Source organism: Hydractinia symbiolongicarpus, chromosome 5 (assembly GCF_029227915.1).
Source record: "Hydractinia symbiolongicarpus strain clone_291-10 chromosome 5, HSymV2.1, whole genome shotgun sequence".
NCBI lineage: Eukaryota > Metazoa > Cnidaria > Hydrozoa > Anthoathecata > Hydractiniidae > Hydractinia > Hydractinia symbiolongicarpus.
The window spans coordinates 12,213,670-12,232,850 of NC_079879.1; the positions used below are offsets into that span (position 1 = coordinate 12,213,670).

A 19,181-nucleotide genomic window follows, 5' to 3' on the forward strand; every position below is an offset into this window, starting at 1 on the left:
CAAACCATATGACCTTGCTTTAAATCGACGAAATATATACAGCGTGACTCATATTCAGCTGAATTCTGCTTGTTCTGAATAACCCAACAGTTAACCCAACAGTTATATATACTGAATAACCCAAAAGTTATATTAAGTACATTTTGAAAGTAAATGAAACAGTTTTCGAATTATTAAAGACAGGTAGATTCAGGAAATTAAACAAGTTCATAAGCTTAGCTAAAAAAGAGCTTAAAAAATACGTAGAATTTTAATATATATAGTCTTAATAAAAAGGATACATCAAGCAGGGACATGTTTGGATTTCTACGATTTGATCATAGGTGCTTCGTTTTTCTAATGTGTTTTGATTACTGCATTTGTGAAACCCTGAGTACAAGGTTGTTAAAACTTTCTAAGTAGATTAAAATCTCCTTAAGGATTCGCGAAATTCAGGGTGGTAAATTTTTTGTACAAGCTCTGCCTTTAAGGGCATATGTTAGAAGAATACTGTTGGGTTATTCAGAACTTGCAGAATTCAGCTGAATATCAGTCACGCTGTTGTTCAAGCATTTGTGAGAGAAAAAAATACTGAATTTAGGGATAGGAGAATTTGCATAGATGGAGTACCCAACCAACAGTGGGAAAAATTATCTTATATAATATATGATATGGAATTTGTTTCACATATTTGTAATGTAGTGCACAGCTTAATTGTAAAGAAGATGGAAAAGAGTAAAGAAGCTGACAGTGTATCATTGTCTGAGAATGGTTAGAAGATTTTATAGTACTTTTGTCTGAAAAAATTGTTCTCTTACAGGTAAATGATTCACTGTAATAGAATTTTAAGATAATAAGATTTTAAATTGGAAGCATAATTGGCAAAATCTTGACCTATTTGAAAAATTTAGTGATAGCAATAATATCAGATGATTAAAAAAGTAATTAAATCCAATATTTTAGGTTGGTTTATAGTTGCGTCCTAAAAAAAAGCCTAGTGTTTTGTGGCACTGGGAGATGTTTAAAAGGTTAAAAAAAAAAGCAAAACTTAAAATATACAATTTAAAATTGGTAAATATTTTAAGTAGTTACTAATAGTTTTAAGTAAATCAAACTTCAAAATCAAAACACATTAGACCATCCGTAACCTTTTCCAGAACCCATTTTGTTGTAAGAGATGTAGCAACAAGTGTAACCAAAATTCACTCCTCTTCATTTTTACAGTAAAAAAAAGGGTTAACATTTTTCACACAAGTATCACATTTTTTGTATTTTAATATCGAACTACCTTTTATATGTGAGGGTGGTGGAGGCAATCCAGTTCCAGGAGGTGGTGGTGGTGGAGGCAATCTAGCTTCTTGAAATTGTGGTGCAGGTAGACCATCACGTTCAGCTAAAATAAAACGATTAACAATGAAAAGGTAAATAGGTCGAAAATTAAACAGGTTAATCCAAATTATTCATGGTGTTAATTGGAGTAGGCCTTAAAACCATATATAAACTAGGGACAGTTCTGGATTTTGTTACTAGGTCTTCTTCTATGATTTGATGATGGTATTTGTTATATTCATCTTATTAACACATGTCTATGGTTTTGTTAATTAATTCTCATTGCAACTATGGTTTTGTTGAATAAATTCCATTGCAAATCGAGTAAGGATGTATCACTTGCCTTCTTCAGGTGGTGGTGGAGAAAATCGGGCATCTAGAAGCGGTGATGATAAACGGTTTATTGCACCTAAAACAAAACGGTTTAAAATAAAATATAATATTATACAAATTCTTAAGTCACACTTTACAAGTAAATACTATTAAAGTTGTGACATTTTGATGACATATGGTATGACCCATTTATATAAAAAACATTTTCAAAACGTTTTGGTATCTATTGATTGTATTGTGTAGAGTATGAAACACTGATCAAAATGATTACATAATCATGTCCTTTCGAAACATGATTAGAGATATGCAAGCTTTTGATGACATCATTAGAACATTGGTTTAATTATTTTAATTCAAGCAAGAATTAATAGAAAACAAAGAAGCGTTTATCCGTGACTTTTTTATCAGGAATTTGATGCTGGTCAATTACTTTTTATTTAAGTTCAGTGGATAAAAGTGTACATCAAAAGACTTCTTATGCTGTGCATTTTAACACTCAACAACAACAAAACAACTACACAAAACTACTTTTATAACTGAATCCAAAAGAGATAAAAAATAAATAGTTAAATTATACAACTTTGTCTGTTTCATTGACTAAAACCATTTTGTGCATTGCAAACTTGAACATTTCATTTTTTTTAAATTTAAATCAAACATGAAATTAAATGAGTACAATAGTATACTTATTTGTCACAGAGTAATGGTTCAATGTGTGCATGTGATGCAAATTTATAGCACAGACGTTGGTAAACACAACTAACTGTATATTGGTTTACATTCATATTCAACTTCATTATATGGTGACTGTTGTAGAGAACTTGATATAGAACCCAACTTTGTATTAGTTTGTTTAAAGGAACATAACGATTCCTGTTTTAGTGCTAACTTATTAGGACAGTGTAGACACTTTACGAAAATTTGTCTGTTCGTAAACGTTTTCCTTGAGAATATTGTAAAGAATAAAGCTGTTTTGGACATTATCCTTACTATTACTAAAGTCCAACAGCCGACAGAAAACCACAAAAGCTTATCTCCACTGAAAATACTTTTATAGGATTGTATTTATTTATTTATTTTTTTAACGAACTGTTCTGATTTATGTGTGCATGATAAAATAGGTTTAAAAAGAGGAGGTACATTCAAGCAATGTTTATTTAAATTTTATCAAAGTTATATTGTTTATGTGCTCATTTAAAGCCCATCTATTGTGCTGCTTTTGTTGTATTTTTGCATGTCTAGAGTTAGACAAGTGTTTTAACGAGAAAACAGGAAAAACGTTTTAATATTTTCCAAACCTAAACTTTTAAAAAATATTACTGCAGTAGGGGGTACATATAAATAGATAATTCTTTCTCCAAAGTTAATGAATTTTCAGCACAAAATCAGTGTTTGGTGGCTATTGTTTCTTTCATAGAACAAAAGAGAATATTATAATTATTTATTCCTATCTTTAATTACGGGTTATTTGTTAAGTAATTTCCTTTTATTTCCTTACATTGCTTTTTCGTCTATATTTTACCATAATTCCAAAAAGTACACCTTACATTAAGCTAATGTTCCTTATTTTCTACATATTCCACCAGAAACAATCAACTTCAAAACAAAAGAGTTTTTACCGCTAGAAAAATAATTTATAATGAGAAGAATAAGAAACTGCGGAGACGCACCTCCTACTCTTTTTAAACTTAGGTTGGATGTAGCTAAAGTTTTTTGAGGTAGGGGTTGTAGAGGTAATCTAACTTGTAGAGGTAGTGGTGAATGCTGATCGTCTTTAGGTGGTGGTAAAGGTAATGGAGCTTTAAGACCCAGTGGTGAAGGTAGACGATTTCTTGTAGCTAAAATAAAACGATTTAAAATAAAATTGTATTATCCAATTTTTTAAAAAACATTCCATTTTTATAAAAAGAACGTCACGCTTTACAAGTATATGCTAATAAAGTTGTGACATTTTTATAGCATTAGGTACCACTCATTTATATTAAAACATTATAAAAACTTCTTGTTTATCTTTTGATTATATTGTGTAGAGATTGGAACACTGATCGAGATGATGCACAGGACTAATTTTGTTTCCATGTGGTCTCTAGTTACTGATGGAGAATATGATCTCACCTATTTTTAACCGTTCCTAAATTATATGACCCTAAGTTAAAGGGTAATTTAATGACCTCACAAATGATTTTGACACCCATCCATTTTAATTTGTTGACATTAAAATAATACATCAGATCAAACAGGTTTTCTGCAACTATTCCTACCCTGCTGCTTCCGTTTGTAATAACGAAGGCAATATTAAGTATTCTGATAAAGCTATCAACTTCTAGCTTTAAAAGTGGGTGTGTTGACCAAGTTTTCAAAATCGCACTAATTTTTGGTTCAAGGTCCTAGCTAGGCAATCATGAAGAATTGTTTGTTTGTCGTGGGGAATTTCATGAAATTCTGTCTGCCTCTAAAATTATTGGCTTGAAAATATTATACAAGATTTAGCCTTGTAGCTGTCCAATGTCTTTAAATAAAGATATTGGCCCATGAGCACTTCTCCAAAACCTAACAAATGAAGGGATATGAAATATAACCGAATAATGTAAAATCCTAAATCTACTGTAAACATTGGCCAACTGTAATTTGACAAGTGTGTGTAGTACTTACATAGAAACATCATTCATCATCATTTTCAGCTTAACATATGTTCTTCATGCTCATATGGGTTGGACAGGTACATCAATGACATTCTGATCTAGACTGTATGAGCTATCTAGACTGTTTAAACCCAAATTTACCTACATCAAGTCTATCCTTTTTAACTCCTGGCAAATCTTTTTCATTCTACTTATGAGCTTATCCCAGGAAATGTCTTTAGATTATTCAGTTATCGTACTTTTCCAAGTGCCTCAACCTTCTTCCCTCGATAACCTCTCTAACACTACGAATACTTGCTCCTTATCTCATCTGAACTCTCTGTCTTCCAGACTGGTGTTACATAGCCATGTAATTATTCTTATAATACCACGTTATAAACAGCCAAGATCTTCCTTCTTCATTGCCCATGTCTTACTATCACACATCATAAATAACCTACCTGTCACCTCAACGGACACGACTCTTATGGTTAACAAAAAAAGTAACTCTCTGAACTTGGTCTAAGCAGAACCTATTCTGCAAGTAACACTTTTATTAAAACCCTTTCACTAACCAACATATTACCTAAGTAACAGAAATTCTTAATCATCTCCAACAAGTCACTGTTGCACATCCTCACAGCTGAAAATTCTCTTTTGTCTCTAATCTCACCCTTGCAACGGTTACATACAAACTGAATGTGAGCAACCCCTTTTCTCCAAACTCCACAAGAGCACTTTCCAATCACAAGTTCAAACTTAGCTTCAATGCTTCCAATCATGTCTTTAGACTTTTCTGCGTTCACTTTCAAGCCTTTCTCTTCTAGTTTGCTTCCACTGCTTAAAATTTTCCACAAATTCTTCCATAGTCTTAACTTTGCATCTAAAAACTTCAATGAAAACCCCCTCATAAACTTCATTGACAGCGCTTTTAAGACAACACAAAACAACAATGGACTAAGTACAGATGTACGCCAACATTTATGCTAAAATCATCACTAAGTGAATTGTAAGTTCTGACACGAATTCTAATTTTACTGTACATAGACTGTACCATAATTTTCTCTATGTGACCCAGGAAATTTTTCGAAATCTACAAAGACATGCTTTCTCTTTCCTTAATACTTATACTTAAGTTTTCTTAGTAAGTATAATACAGCTGTAGTTTTGCGCCCTGGAAAAAATTCAAATTTCATCCTATCTATATCAATTCTTTTACTTAGTAACCTCTCAATCAGTCTTTTAATATATTTTATTACTTTATAACCAACTTCAACCCTCTGTAGTTACCAATGTTTTCGGCATTACCCTGCCCTTGAAATAACTTACTATTACACTTGACTGCTAGTCACTCAGAATAACACTATCCCTATCTCATTGGCAAAACTTGTAATAAACTCAACTCCAGTATATCAAAACACTTTTACAATCTTCGCAACAATACCTGCAGCCTTGCCAATTTTTATTTTCCCAATTGCCCCACCTACCTGTTCTGTTATGTCCTGGCCTGCATAGTCATGCAATTATGCTCATTTCACTTAAATTCTTTGTCAAGTGAACTTTGTACGAACCAAGAGAATATCATCATTACTTATACACTTGTCACCTACAACATTAATCTACATTTGCTTGCTATGTTAAAACGTCTTTACCAAGCGCTTTTGGTTAGAAACTTCAAGTTCTATCCTGCGTTTTATCACTATTAAGGTTATGGGTTGTAGGTATTTATACAAAATAATTTTTATTAATCTTAATAATCAATTCAGTTTTTTTCATTATAAAGTTTATTCATTATTCGTTTTGTGAGCACCCTAGTTTTCAATTGAGGAAAAAAAACTTTCTCTAAGTTTAATTGCACCCTACTAAATTGATTTTTTTGTTTATTCAGGTATTTAAATATGCTGGCTTGCATTTTAGTAAAACTTTTCACGCTTTTTTTAATTGATAGGCAACTGCAAATATGAGTTAAACTTTCACATTTGAGGGTGTATTCTCTATCTTTGTGCAACAAATCCAGAAAAACTAATGATCCAATTCTGAAAAAGTTGGTTATGAATGCATAGATGGATTGAGTAAGGTCAATTTATAGGCCCTCACTTGTGCCAAGTAGATCTAAAAATGCATTTTTTTGTCTCTCAGTAAATTTGATGTTATTTATCAATACAGTGCCATAGCGAAAACGTTGCATTCATAAAGGTAGATTAGAAAAAAAGCTAGTTAACTGATCACTTTACAACCAAGAGACTGCTGGTGAAATTTGTCAGCATTCTTTTATAATATCTATCTTTTGACTCCTAGCTAATTGACTGTGATAAACTTCTTGAAATATTAATACAATGAAAAAGAACATAGACGTTTCGGATTAAAAGGTGGCTGAAATTTTGAATTAATATTGTAAAGTAGTTCACATTACATAAAAAAAAAGTAAATTTTACCAAGGCCTAGACAATGCTTAGTGATAGTTTTACTAAGAATTTGTAACTGCATAAGATATGATGCTGCTTATTATTTTTAGGAGGATTAGTAAATTTAATTTTTATATACTTACGTTCACGCAGTCAGGTTTTGCATTGCCAAAACTTAAATAGTAGAAGATATTTAATTCTCCAAAATTATATACTCAATATTCCTACATCTTTTTTGCATTGTATCTCAAAGATCATCCTGATTTTTGATTAAGTTGACTCACAGGTCATTATATGAGTATTTAACGGTCATAGCACCATTGTTTATAAATTACTTCATAATTGTCTAATTAGAAAACAGAAGTAAACAGTGAACTAAGGAATGCGTTACCTGATAATGCTGCAGCAGGACGAGATTTTAGAGGTTGTGGTAGAGACTTTTTAGCTTTCGCAAACCGTGATCGAAGCAGGCCCTCTCCTCCAAGTGGTGTTGGATGACAACCATATTTTGTAGTAAGTGGTGGAGGTAATCCAGGTGGTGGTGGTGAATATGTAAGATCTTTCTCAGGTGGTAGTTTGGTATTGGCTAAAATAAAAATTTTTAAACTTCTGATCCATTTGAAACTGCCTTCCAAGTCACACTTTCTAAATAACTGATAGCATAGATGTGATTCATTACAGAGGGATAGATGTCTAAAAGGATATTTGTAACAAGCAACAAAATTACCAAATCATTGAGAGATGACTTTAACAAAATTACCAAATCATTGAGGGATTACTTTAACAATATTACCACTTATCAGTTCAGTTACAGTCATTGTTTCGAATGTGATTGAAATCATTTTTGGCTATTTATTGGTCGAGGAGATAATTAGAGGATCGAAGTGCAAAAATGATATTTTTAGAAGTTGATAGGAAATAGTATTGATAAAGGTTTCTCTATTTATAGTATGTATAGTTTCTTTCACTCTTCCTGCTATCCCACAGAACTTCTGTGATATTTTTATTGTCGAAGTCAATAATATGATAATTCTGTAGTTGTCAAAACGTAGCCTAGTATAAATTTTCTTTTTTATTATAATAACTATATTATTCGAAGATATGTGGTAATATTTGTAAAGTTATTAAACAGCAATATGGTTGATGTGAGATTGTTAATAAAAACTAGATTAAAAATTGTAAGATATTCCACATTACAAAGTCAAACCGGGGAGAAGTCAGAAAATACTACTTGGTGCAAGTCCCCAATTGTTGCATAAGCAGATTCATCTTATATTCATGTGATGAGAAATAATATATTGATTAAGATGACTGGAATTGACCAGAATAAAAATACAATACTGTCAGGTATATTATAATAATTTATTAAACACAACATTCTTATGTATGTTGTCATGGCAACAATGGGGCGCCACTTTTAGACCTTAAAAATCTTGAAAATGATAAAAAATATAAAAAATTACACAGCTTATATTGAATTTGTAATGAAAAATTGAAGCTGAAATTTGTTTACGTACATATCTTCTATACCATAATTTGGTACAAAATAAGGTAAACTGCTAAAAATAATTGTGCAGAACTCTAAAGCAGGGTTTACTGGATTTAAATAAAAGTTGATGCTAATATCAGCCGCAAAAATCTAAAAAATCTTAAGACAAAGCCACATTTTTGTCAAACTACCTAAATTACAAATTATGCGACGTTGTCCTTGATATTCTTTAGTGCTGAAACTTGTGAGAACTACATCTGAACTCTGCACAGTTGGAAGCTAGGGAATCATGACTGGGAACTGAGAACAATGCAAGGAAATAACATCAGTAGTGCAAGTAAAAGAAGAGGAAGTTTTTACTAATTTTTCAATTGGATTTTGAGGCACCCTACAATAAAAATTAAATATGATGTCTGATGCTGGGGAATGGTCTCATCTAGATAATATTTATTTTGAGATTTTAAGCCATCTAGTAACATGCCAGCACTGCAGAGGCACGTTTGTTTTTAGTGGCTATATACATTTTGCTATCTACAAGTAGCTATATACATTTTTTATGTAGCTAGCTAGCTAGCTACCTACCAGGGTTTACAAAGAAATTCTGTCATTTTAAATAAGGAATTTTGATATTTTCTGTTACTACCTTTCTATGACAGTAAACAGTCAAGACTTAAGTTTAAGCTATATAAGGTAAACTGTGTCATACGTATGGTGAGTATGTGTCACATATGCAGTGGAGCGTTTACAGCATAACATCTTTTTGAAAACTAACATTCGCAGCAGTTATGATGAAACCTATTTTTACTTTGGAAAAGCAAATACAGTTGTTTAGCATTTTATTTGCAGAATACGTTTTTGTGGATGTATAAAAAATAATTGTGAGTGGAACTAGGTTAAGCTATTAGTACAGATAAACTAAGATGCAGATTCGGGTGGATACAAAAAAAAACTCTCTGAAAACTGTGAAGATTTGGCACTGTGCTGTCCAAATTCCTATTTTCTCTGTGCTACCTAAACTTAGGGCATTTAATGTTTTCTGCACAGGTCTAAAATTACTGACGACAGAAAATGTCAAAATTTTATTCTTCATTTATGACATCATAATTTATGCAGCATTAAAATGTGAATATCTTGGAAACGAAAATAGCTTAATCTTATGTTAACGTTATGTTTGTCCTACTTACCTTTGCCAATTTCTTTTCTCATTATTGAGAATGGACTTGACATTGTGAGTATACCCCTTTTTGATTTAGCCTCGTCACCTACATAAGAATCCTTCTGGCCCATTCCAACCATCACACCCTAAGAAATCAAGAAGCAAAACATAGGAATAGAAAAAAAAACTTAGCAAAAACTCAACGAAGTAATTGATGTAATGTTGTGTCATAGTCACCTGATGTCTAGGTCTTCCAACTAATGTTGGCATAACAACGCGTGGTTTTTTCTCCCCAGAAAAACCAGCCTATAAAATACCAGATATGCTTTAATATAATGCTTTATATCTTAGACTTTATTAACATAAATAAATACAACTTTATTCATTACTTCACTAAACAGCATTTTTAAATTGATAAAGAATTAAATTGTTTGAAAATCATTTTCGAAAATGTTTAACTGGTAAAAAGACATTTTGAAAAACACCAACCTGCCTTCAAAAAAATGACCTTTTTTACAAAACTACTTTAAAATGACTACTTTTACTAAATTACCACTGTTCCAAACTCTTTCATGAAACAGATTTAAAATGTAATACCAAACTCGAGTGTGATTTTAAATTTTATGACTGACGTAGCTGTGCACTAAACGGCAATTATAGCAGTAGGCATTTATGTACTATAACAACATCTCTGGGAGATTTACTCATAATTTTGATTGTATCTTTGTATTAATCTGACAAGCTTAAAAGTTGATTTAAAAAGCAAGAATCTGAAAAGTTGATCCAAGAGTCGAAAATCTGATCTGAGAAGCTGAAAGGCTGATCTGTAAAATTAATAGTTTTAATTGTTGATTGGCCACAAAGGTACTGCCATCATATCATAGAAATGAAAGATAGCCACAGCCTTAGATAGAGCCTTGTGGCATTATTTTTTTTAGATATTGCTTTAAAAAGGTTTGGCGACTGACAAAAAAAGAAAATATTAGGATTTCTCCATCATCTGCATTTTTTAATTGAATTCAGAAGATTTTGAGGCACCCTACATTAAAAACTAAATATGATGTCTGATGCTGGGGGATGGTCTTAAAATATTTTTTTTGCATACTTTGCTCTTCTTTAACATTTATTTACATGTGACATGCTTCTACATTATACAGAATTGTCATTAGGCCACAGAAACAAAAAATACAACACATTCTGAACAATTTTTGGTCATGTATTATAAAACAAACCTTCCTGAAAGCAATATCAACTGTTTTAAAATTTGAATTCTTATTTAAAAACAAAAGGTACCTCACCTTCATTTCATGCATACCAGTATCCATTATTACAGCTCCTTTAACCTAGGAAACATAACTGATTTTGAATTTGATACGAAAAATATAATGATATAATGATTCTTGAAAGAAACTTTTACTTCCTAATGAAATTAAAATATTTAATTCTTTTCAACTGACTTTATAGCCATTTGATTTTGTCAGGCCAGGAAATTATGGTGGGGAAGGATGTTCATTTAACCGAATTTAACCGAGGGTTCACTAGGGTACGGTTCATTGAAACCATTTCGTTGTTAGGATAACAATGGGGTAACAATGTACAAACAGGGTAACAATTACTGAAAATACAGTAGAAAATTTCTGTAGAAAATGACTGACACAAGTAAATCCTAAAAAAATATTCATAAAATGGTTAAATTTTATTGATTTTTTTTTTTTTTTTGCTTTAGCCTTATATTATAGCATAATTATTTTTATTTATTTTTATTAAGTCCAGTGTTAATCCGTTGCTATTTTTGTTCTTTAGAGTGACAAATATAATTAGCTTGTGCTTCATTCTATTAGGTAAGTGACAAAGAGAGATCATACTGGTAAGCGTTCTATTTATTTACATCATAATCATCATCATCATTCTCGGCTTAACGTCCGTTTTCCATGCTAGCATGGGTTGGATGGGGTATATTAAAGACCCTCTTCCAATCTGATCTAGACTGTGTTAGATCTAAACTCAACTTCCTCTGTATAAGTCTGTCCTTATAACCTCCTTCCAAGTCTTTCTCGGTCTGCCTCTGGGCTTTGCCCCAGGAACTATCACGTCTCTACACTTTTTTACCCAATTATCCCCCTCCATTCTTTCAAAGTGCCCCAGCCAATTCAATCTTCTTATCTGGATAACATCTTTAATTCTATGGATACTTAGCCTGCTTCTTAGCTCATCTGAACTCTTTCTGTCTCTCTTACAAATAGAGAAAAATTATTTCAATTTTTTACACAAAATAAAATTTTAATCTGACCTCCACCTTATCCATTAGATTATTTTTTTCTTCTACCAAAAATGATGCATCCAGATCTTCACAATTATCATCTACCAAAAATGATGCATCCCTATCTTCAGAATTATCATCCCAGTCAACAGAACCATAAGAGACACTATCAGAGTCAGAGTCACTAACTGGGACAGAGCCACAAAATTGATAATAATTTCCTTCTTTTTCTTCTTCTTCTTCAACCTATTAAAAAATTTAGATAAAACTAAAAATGCATGCCTCAAATGCTGATCGAAAAATTAAACGTGACAATGTCAACAACATTAATTTAAGGTAGGAGTAACCCTTTTTAGCTGTTCAACAATCTGTTGTTATCTATACAAATTTCCTTTGTTATTTCCCGAAAATTTAGTCCTTTGGGCACAGAAACAATTTTGTTTAATTTTTTAATTTGCTGCATCAGCAAATATAGTCAGTTATAGACATACAACATAAAAAGAAAAGAAATAGCTTTTACGACTTCCAAAGTTTTACGGAAAACTTTTATATTTTAAAAATTTTTTACAATAGCCTTTTGTTTGTTTTGAAAGAAATCTCATCAGCATACTGCATCTAGGTGCTGTCAAAAGACAATATTTAAAATCAAAAAAAATTTCCACACACCTTTTTAAAGCTGTATGATTTAAAAAGCTTGTGTTAAAATTTTAAAGAGAAACGAAAATGCTATCAGCGTTTTCAGAGTTTATTGTTACTTAATGCACCATCTTTGCTGTTAATAATGTTTCTCTTTATTAATTAATTCATTCATAATTTCTCAAGTGTGTAGCTCTAAAGCTATATTTGACAGAATTAATTAGTTATTTACAGCCGAGAATGATGAATGATGATGATGATGACAGAATTGTTGAAGCTAAATATTTTTTATGAAAGATAAGTATTACAGCTATAAACTTATGAAAAGTGTGTGATAACAGAAAAAATATGGATATATAGTCTGAAAATAACCTTTTGTAACTAATTACGTGAAAAAATATTTCTGATTTTTAAAAGGGTTACCGCCACCTTAATGTTAATACCTTAATTCAAATTAACAATTACAATGTACTTTTAGCTTTGAGACCAAATAACTTGAAAATTAGTGGAAAAAACATACGTCATCTACTGCATGGTTAACTAGAGACAACCTGAGACTACAACTAGGCCAATTTTCTAAACCTTGGTACTCCAGTCTGTTTAAAAAAGGACAGGTTGATGACGTCATCAGAAGATGTTCAAACTCCAATACCTTTGTAACCGTTCGTCAAAAGTACACAATCCTACACATTTTTTAGCAGCGTTTCAAACTCTACACATAGGAGCAACGGTTCTAAATATGCTAAGGCATATTTTGCTCCCACATGTGCATTATTTTGTACTTAAGAGCTGCTCTGGAGTTCAGGGACAAAGTAAAATTTACTTTATTTTTCACCAATGATGTTTAGTGACATCATATCTATAGCATGTTGAAGGATTTTTGTGTTTAATTTGATTGTTTAACTTAATTTCAACTAATTTGTATGATATTTTTCACTGTGTGATAACTACTACATATAATAAGTCCATAAATTTTGATAACATATTTGATAGACAATTTTCTTTGTTTGCCTCGTTCTATACACTTGTACAAGCATCAAGTTTGTATAGGTGAAAATATAACAGTATTTTTAATTAACTCACAATTTCTGACTCGACTTCGAATGCCATGTAGGATAAGATATCTATGTTTTCCATCGCAACAAGTTCATCTATTGTTGGTGCTGTGTCATCTTTACTTTCAACCCTCTGAATAAAAAAACTACCTTCTTCATCTTGTTCGAAAATGAATCTACTAGAATACTCTAAATGCTCTAATAAACATTTCAGGTGTTTATTTAATTTCCAAGATTTTTAGGGTTGTTTATTGAAGGTTAGTATTAAATAGACACTGGGTGTTTATTAAAAAAAATAAGAAATTTGAATATTTATTTTTGGACGTTTATTAAAAATAGGAAATCCAAATATTCATTTTAAATATCTTAGGCATTCTCATCACAACTTCAAATTAATAATTCCTTGAGGGAAACTCTAATAAACTAAGAGGAAGGGCACGTTTAGGGACAGGTGTTGATTAGAGCATTATTATTATAAGAATTGTTACATCTAATAACGTATACCTCTCTTTCTTCGATGGCTACAAAGCTTGTAAATTTAGTTACAATTGAGAATTCAATACTCATATCAATAATTTGCTTTTTCATTTGCTGTTTTATCATCTAAATATATTTAAGGGAAATATAATTGTGATAAAATTTGAATGCTTGGATAAATGTTTTTAATATTTTTGAAAATAAGAAAGCAAAAAAAAGACTCCATTTTTTGTTTTTAATTTGTATATTTCTAATAATTTTATTTTTGCTGAATTTTAAGAAAGCTTTTTTTCCTTTTTTAAATATAAAATTATATTTAAAATGATAATACTTGTTCACTATAAAACCAAAATTGGGATTTTATCATCGAAAAAAGAAAAAGGAAAGAAAATGCAGGATTTTAGGGGGAAAAAATATAACACACCTCATGTTGTATTTGGTCCTCATTCAACATTCCATTTTCCCAATCTTCAATAACTGCCTTGGCAGCAAGACGATGTATAGACTAAAACAATAGTTTATTTATGTTTTTGTATTCAGCATGCATATTTTACTAGAATTGCTCCAATTTTAGTAATAAATTAAAGTAAACATTTTACCAAGCCAGTTAATGTGCTTAGTTCAGATGTAGAGACAAGCGTGGACATTTGCTTTCCATTTACAGAAGCTGTTAATGTTGCCTAAACAATGTAAATTTAGAATAACAGTCAAACCTTATTTTTTTTTTAAGTTTTAAATAGTAGTTGACAAACAACATACCATAGTGCAATGTGGGACAAAGCCATACACTACCAATCGCGAGCCATTAAACAATGCTGTAATTTTATTCGGTGCCTAAAAAAGATTAATCCGTACCAGAACCTTTGTTAACGCAACAGAACCTCTTTTTCGAAGATTAACATCTATTTGAAAATTGTTCAAGGTGGTCTTTACAGATTATAAAACAGTTTCTCACACCTGTAAAGGTTTTGGAGCATCATAATCATTTTGTACCCAATGAACTTTAACATCTGTCAGAACAGGTTGTTGAGACTTCTCGATTTGCATTTTCACCTACAAAATGTAATACATAAGCATTATAAAACTCGTGGACATGGTTTGAATTTATATGGTTATTAAATGGAGCTGATGAAAATTCCATTTTAAACATTTATTAATTTACATACTTTTTTCTCCCATTTCGATTTAAAACTATTATCAAAATATTCAAACCAACCACTTCCAAGGTCTGCAATTCTTCTTAACACATGTTTATTAACTGTTGAACTAAAAGAGTAATGTTAATGAGAACAATGATTTTATTTATTAGTAGTATCCAGAACAGAAAGAAAACCAATATTGCACTGACCTTAGTCCAAACGTAAACATCCGGATGTTCTTGTTGTTGCTTTTTATTGATGCTAGTGTTGTTTCTTCATCTGATATATGTCCATCAGAAAACAAAAACACATTCTTAGGTGACAGTTCTGATCCTAAATGCTGCAGTATAGATAATGGTTTCCAAAGGTGTGTTCCTCCAAGCGATGGTTTCAAAACCTTAACAAGAAAACCATCTATTTTAACACTCTTCCCAAATATAATGTACATATTTTTAGGAAGGATGCAAGGAAAATGCTTAAGTGAAGACAAACTAATAAACAATCACTTTCAAAAAGAAGTTAAATTAGAATCGTAATTTTAAGGACTACATATAAAATCTTAAAACTGCAAGTGGTGGAGAACCTGCAACCCATAAAATAGTAATTCAAAAAAAAAGATGTTTTAAAACATACATTGCATAAAAAAACTTTTTGAATTTCGTTTTGCAATTTTTTAACTCCCAGAGAAAATATTGCAACGAAATATCTTACAAAAAACTTTTCTAGCTTTGCGTTGCTTTAAAAATTTGACAACACTGGTAAATAAAAAAAATCATTGCATGGGAAATGATTAACTCAATACATTGATCTGTACATGGACAATTCAATAACACAATTATGGTTTGCTTTGTACACTGTTCTTTAGTCGTAGTTTTGAATAATAGTTTAACATAAAAAGTGCTCACCTTTAAGAAAGATAATACAGACTTGTGAGTTTTTTGGGTTTTTGATTTAGGAGCTAAAAACAACTCTTGCTGTTCTAAAAGTAATACAAAATGTCTGTAACCCTGTTTTACTTACTGTATGGATAGACAAAACTATGAATAAATTAAAACAACATACTTTCACCAAACTTGACGATATTAAAAATGGTTCCTTCTGGTAGATTAGTATAAGTTAGATAAACAAGTTTTTGCAGTTCTTTCTCAAGACCCTTAAAATAATAGGACATGTTTATTCAATTTTAGACAAACATAAAAATTCTAATAAATTAACCTAAATCAGTATAATTTTGATCGCCTTTTTTTAATTTAAGAAAAGTGTCATGCAAATGATAAAAAACAATAGCTTAAAAAATGAGCAGAATAAAAAATCAAGCAAGGAACTTCTAAACTTTACCTTCATTGAGTTAGACAAATCAATCAAAAACACAACATCCAACACATCTGTTGACTCACTTTCGAATTCAGGGAAAAATGTCAACATGCAGGCCTTAAAATATAACAGAAATGAAAATAAATACAAAAGCATAATTTTAAGACAAATAGAGCCTCATTTTGATCTTGCCTGTGTAGATGCCAGAATATGAAGTTTTTATTTTATTTAGTCACCAATGCGCACTTCTCTTCTATTCAGTCAAACAGACGTGTGACTCAAAGCCTTTGACAATAAAGTTTTACTTTAACCTTTTATATTTTAAATATTTTAAATAAATTGTAATTATTTTTAATGAATAAATATATTTATATATAAAAAAATAGAGCCCCATAAAATTATTAAAGTACCTTTTATTAGATATTAAAAACATACTTGTTTGTTTGAATCAGTAGGATGACGTTGAGCAATCATTCGAGGGACATGAATTTCAGCAAGATCGATTAACAATTGAAATGAGTCACCAAGTGCTTTATCCATAAGATGAACAACAGATTTTGTAGCAGTTTTCTAAAAAAGTAAATAATGTTCTACTTAAAAAATAAAGTAAATGAAGAAGCCACATATTTTTTACCAAAATATTACTTACCTTAATTTTTACTGAATGTGTGGGCGAGAAAATTTTTCTGATCTCATACGGCATATCCACGGATAACTGCAGTGAGAATTCTCTAAATCACATTTTGAAGTGCAAACATGTAGTGAGTAAATAAAGTTGACAATGCTTGTTAATAAAATGTGTATACAAATATACATCACTGACACACCTTTTTTAACTTGCATTGTTGTTTAAGAAAGGGAATGGTGTAAAGCAGTTCTTAATACAGTACTTAATTAAAAGGAGTGCTCATTAAAACTACTTTCTATTGTAGACATTAGAAAAGGACACGTACTTAAGGGCATTCTAGCTGAAGAATGGGGTGATATAGGGGGGTTTATTTGATAAATTCACAATAATAAAAAATTAATGTGTGATACCCCAGTGCTTTATCGTCATCAACATTAACTGTAGCAACATCATCCTAAAAAAATAGGTATAAATAGGATTGTTGGTCTCTTTTGAGGTACAAATAAAACCCAATACATATGTCACCAAAATCTTACTTGAATTTGAGTAGCCAAAGCAGTTTTCTTGGTCCATGGTGCAACACATCTAGGCAGCACGAAACTAATTTGTTCTCCTTCTAACTGAAGTTCTGCTACGTATGTAATTTTTATTAAGACGTCAGCATGCGGTGGGAGATTCCCAACACTTACAGTGAAAACATCCTGCAGAGACCAATCATAAAATAATGTTTTTTCTTTTAAAAATATAGTACGAGATTCTGATCTTAGATTCATTTTGACTAAATAGGTAACTTAATACCGTATTGTTACATAATACAACAAAAAATGGTAAAAATCCTGATAAATATCTTACAGCCTGTTCTTCTTGTTCTTCCATAAGATAAGCACCATGACCTTTGCTGATGGCTTCCTTGTATTCTTTTCGTGCTTGTTCTTTTTCTTTTACGTGACCGATTATGTGTTTACCATTAATAAACGCTTCAAAACCACACACTACAGGATAAAACAATAAGTTAAAACATCCATTAATTAATACGCAAATAAAAACACTGTTTTAATTATTATTTTTTAAAATTGGAAAATTTTTTAAAACAATTTTTTTAATTACACATACCTGCTGCCATACTGTCTAAAGGAAACACATATTTCGCTTCGATAGCTACGGTACTTTCATTGGTGTAAGCTTGAAGAACCACAACCTTCAAGAATGATATTGGTTTCATAATATGTTAACAAAAAATAAATGTTAATGCAGCAAAGTCTGAAGTCATAATTAGTAGCATTGAAGCTAAGTGTAACCTTGTAATGTATAAGTGGCCTTGTGAAGTGTGCAGGAAAGGGGTTGGTAGTAACTCAATTTTTTGTCAGACTTGTAAGCATTGGGTACATAGAAGTGCAGTAGTAGAGAAAGGTTAGCAGTTGACATTCAGTTTATATGCAAACATTGCAAAGGTGAGATTATAGAAAAAGTCGTATTTTCAGCTTTAATAGTGTACAACGGTGGCTCATTGTTATGCTTCTGTTATTTAGATGGTATGTTCCCTAAGTAGATAGGTAGTGAAGGGGGTGTTATAAGAAGTGTTATTTGCTGGACAGATTTTGCTTTGAAATAATGTGATTTTGTTACAACAAAAATTTCCTTTGTAGATAATATTTCATACCTCAGAAGCTAAGTCTTGTAACTTTGCTCTAACATGAACTGCAGTCAGAGGTATTTTTGAATCACCTGTACTTTGCAAACCAGCAGCAACTTTGTTTAAAGGATTCTCAACATTTTGAACATCATCCAAATTGAAATCTATTATATAATCTATATTATAATACCCGTATACGTCTGTCTGTCACGCAAAATGGTACCGCAAGCAGTGAGACGCACACAATGCAGTATAAAAAAACGGGCTAACCCTTGGATTTTTCCATGGGCCATAGACTAGTATGTAAAGTTTCTGTTGAAACAACATAACAGGTCTGTATTGATTGTTTACAGTTAGATGTTTCACTACCCTTTCTGGATTTCTTCCAATATGACCTTTACCACCCAACACATCATAAAAACTAAAAAAACTTTGTTGTCTCTAATCTTATCTTTGCAACACACAGCTGTTGGCAACTCTTAACCTTCCGCAATACCTAGTGGTAGTGTTATCAATGAGAATCTTGCAAAGGGGGGTCTAGAGCATTTAAAGCTTCCATTTGAGCTACAGAAGGTGTGTAAGTACAACAACCACTCTGCTATACCACTGCCCAAGATATCAATCTTATTCTCATGTTTATGTTTACGAGAACAGTGATTCACACTTTTATAATCTGTAGCATGACTCAGTCGAAATTGAACTCACACCCTTTTGCACTGGAGGAGGC

General features: G+C 31.3%; 1 protein-coding gene across 9 annotated transcripts in view; it reads right to left on the reverse strand.

Moving 5' to 3' along the window:
• Positions 1-19,181, reverse strand: part of LOC130644805 (protein mono-ADP-ribosyltransferase PARP4-like) — a 45,812-nt gene that overhangs the window by 14,158 nt on the left and 12,473 nt on the right. For 7 of the 9 annotated variants that reach the window (XM_057450554.1, XM_057450553.1, XM_057450551.1 and 4 more), the window contains exons 16-41: positions 18,482-18,618; positions 17,935-18,019; positions 17,674-17,813; positions 17,358-17,522; positions 17,232-17,275; positions 16,843-16,924; positions 16,629-16,763; positions 16,218-16,310; positions 15,942-16,032; positions 15,785-15,858; positions 15,089-15,276; positions 14,907-15,006; positions 14,698-14,793; positions 14,500-14,574; positions 14,340-14,420; positions 14,165-14,245; positions 13,768-13,866; positions 13,292-13,396; positions 11,603-11,818; positions 10,611-10,655; positions 9,550-9,618; positions 9,341-9,458; positions 7,059-7,253; positions 3,312-3,479; positions 1,652-1,717; positions 1,268-1,372 (exon numbers count right to left, since the gene is read on the reverse strand). In XM_057450554.1, coding sequence (XP_057306537.1) covers positions 1,268-1,372; positions 1,652-1,717; positions 3,312-3,479; positions 7,059-7,253; positions 9,341-9,458; positions 9,550-9,618; positions 10,611-10,655; positions 11,603-11,818; positions 13,292-13,396; positions 13,768-13,866; positions 14,165-14,245; positions 14,340-14,420; positions 14,500-14,574; positions 14,698-14,793; positions 14,907-15,006; positions 15,089-15,276; positions 15,785-15,858; positions 15,942-16,032; positions 16,218-16,310; positions 16,629-16,763; positions 16,843-16,924; positions 17,232-17,275; positions 17,358-17,522; positions 17,674-17,813; positions 17,935-18,019; positions 18,482-18,618 — 2,853 coding nt within the window. The remainder of the gene's footprint in view (positions 1-1,267; positions 1,373-1,651; positions 1,718-3,311; positions 3,480-7,058; positions 7,254-9,340; positions 9,459-9,549; positions 9,619-10,610; positions 10,656-11,602; positions 11,819-13,291; positions 13,397-13,767; positions 13,867-14,164; positions 14,246-14,339; positions 14,421-14,499; positions 14,575-14,697; positions 14,794-14,906; positions 15,007-15,088; positions 15,277-15,784; positions 15,859-15,941; positions 16,033-16,217; positions 16,311-16,628; positions 16,764-16,842; positions 16,925-17,231; positions 17,276-17,357; positions 17,523-17,673; positions 17,814-17,934; positions 18,020-18,481; positions 18,619-19,181) is intronic. The other 2 variants (XM_057450550.1, XM_057450552.1) reach the window with 2 other exon arrangements.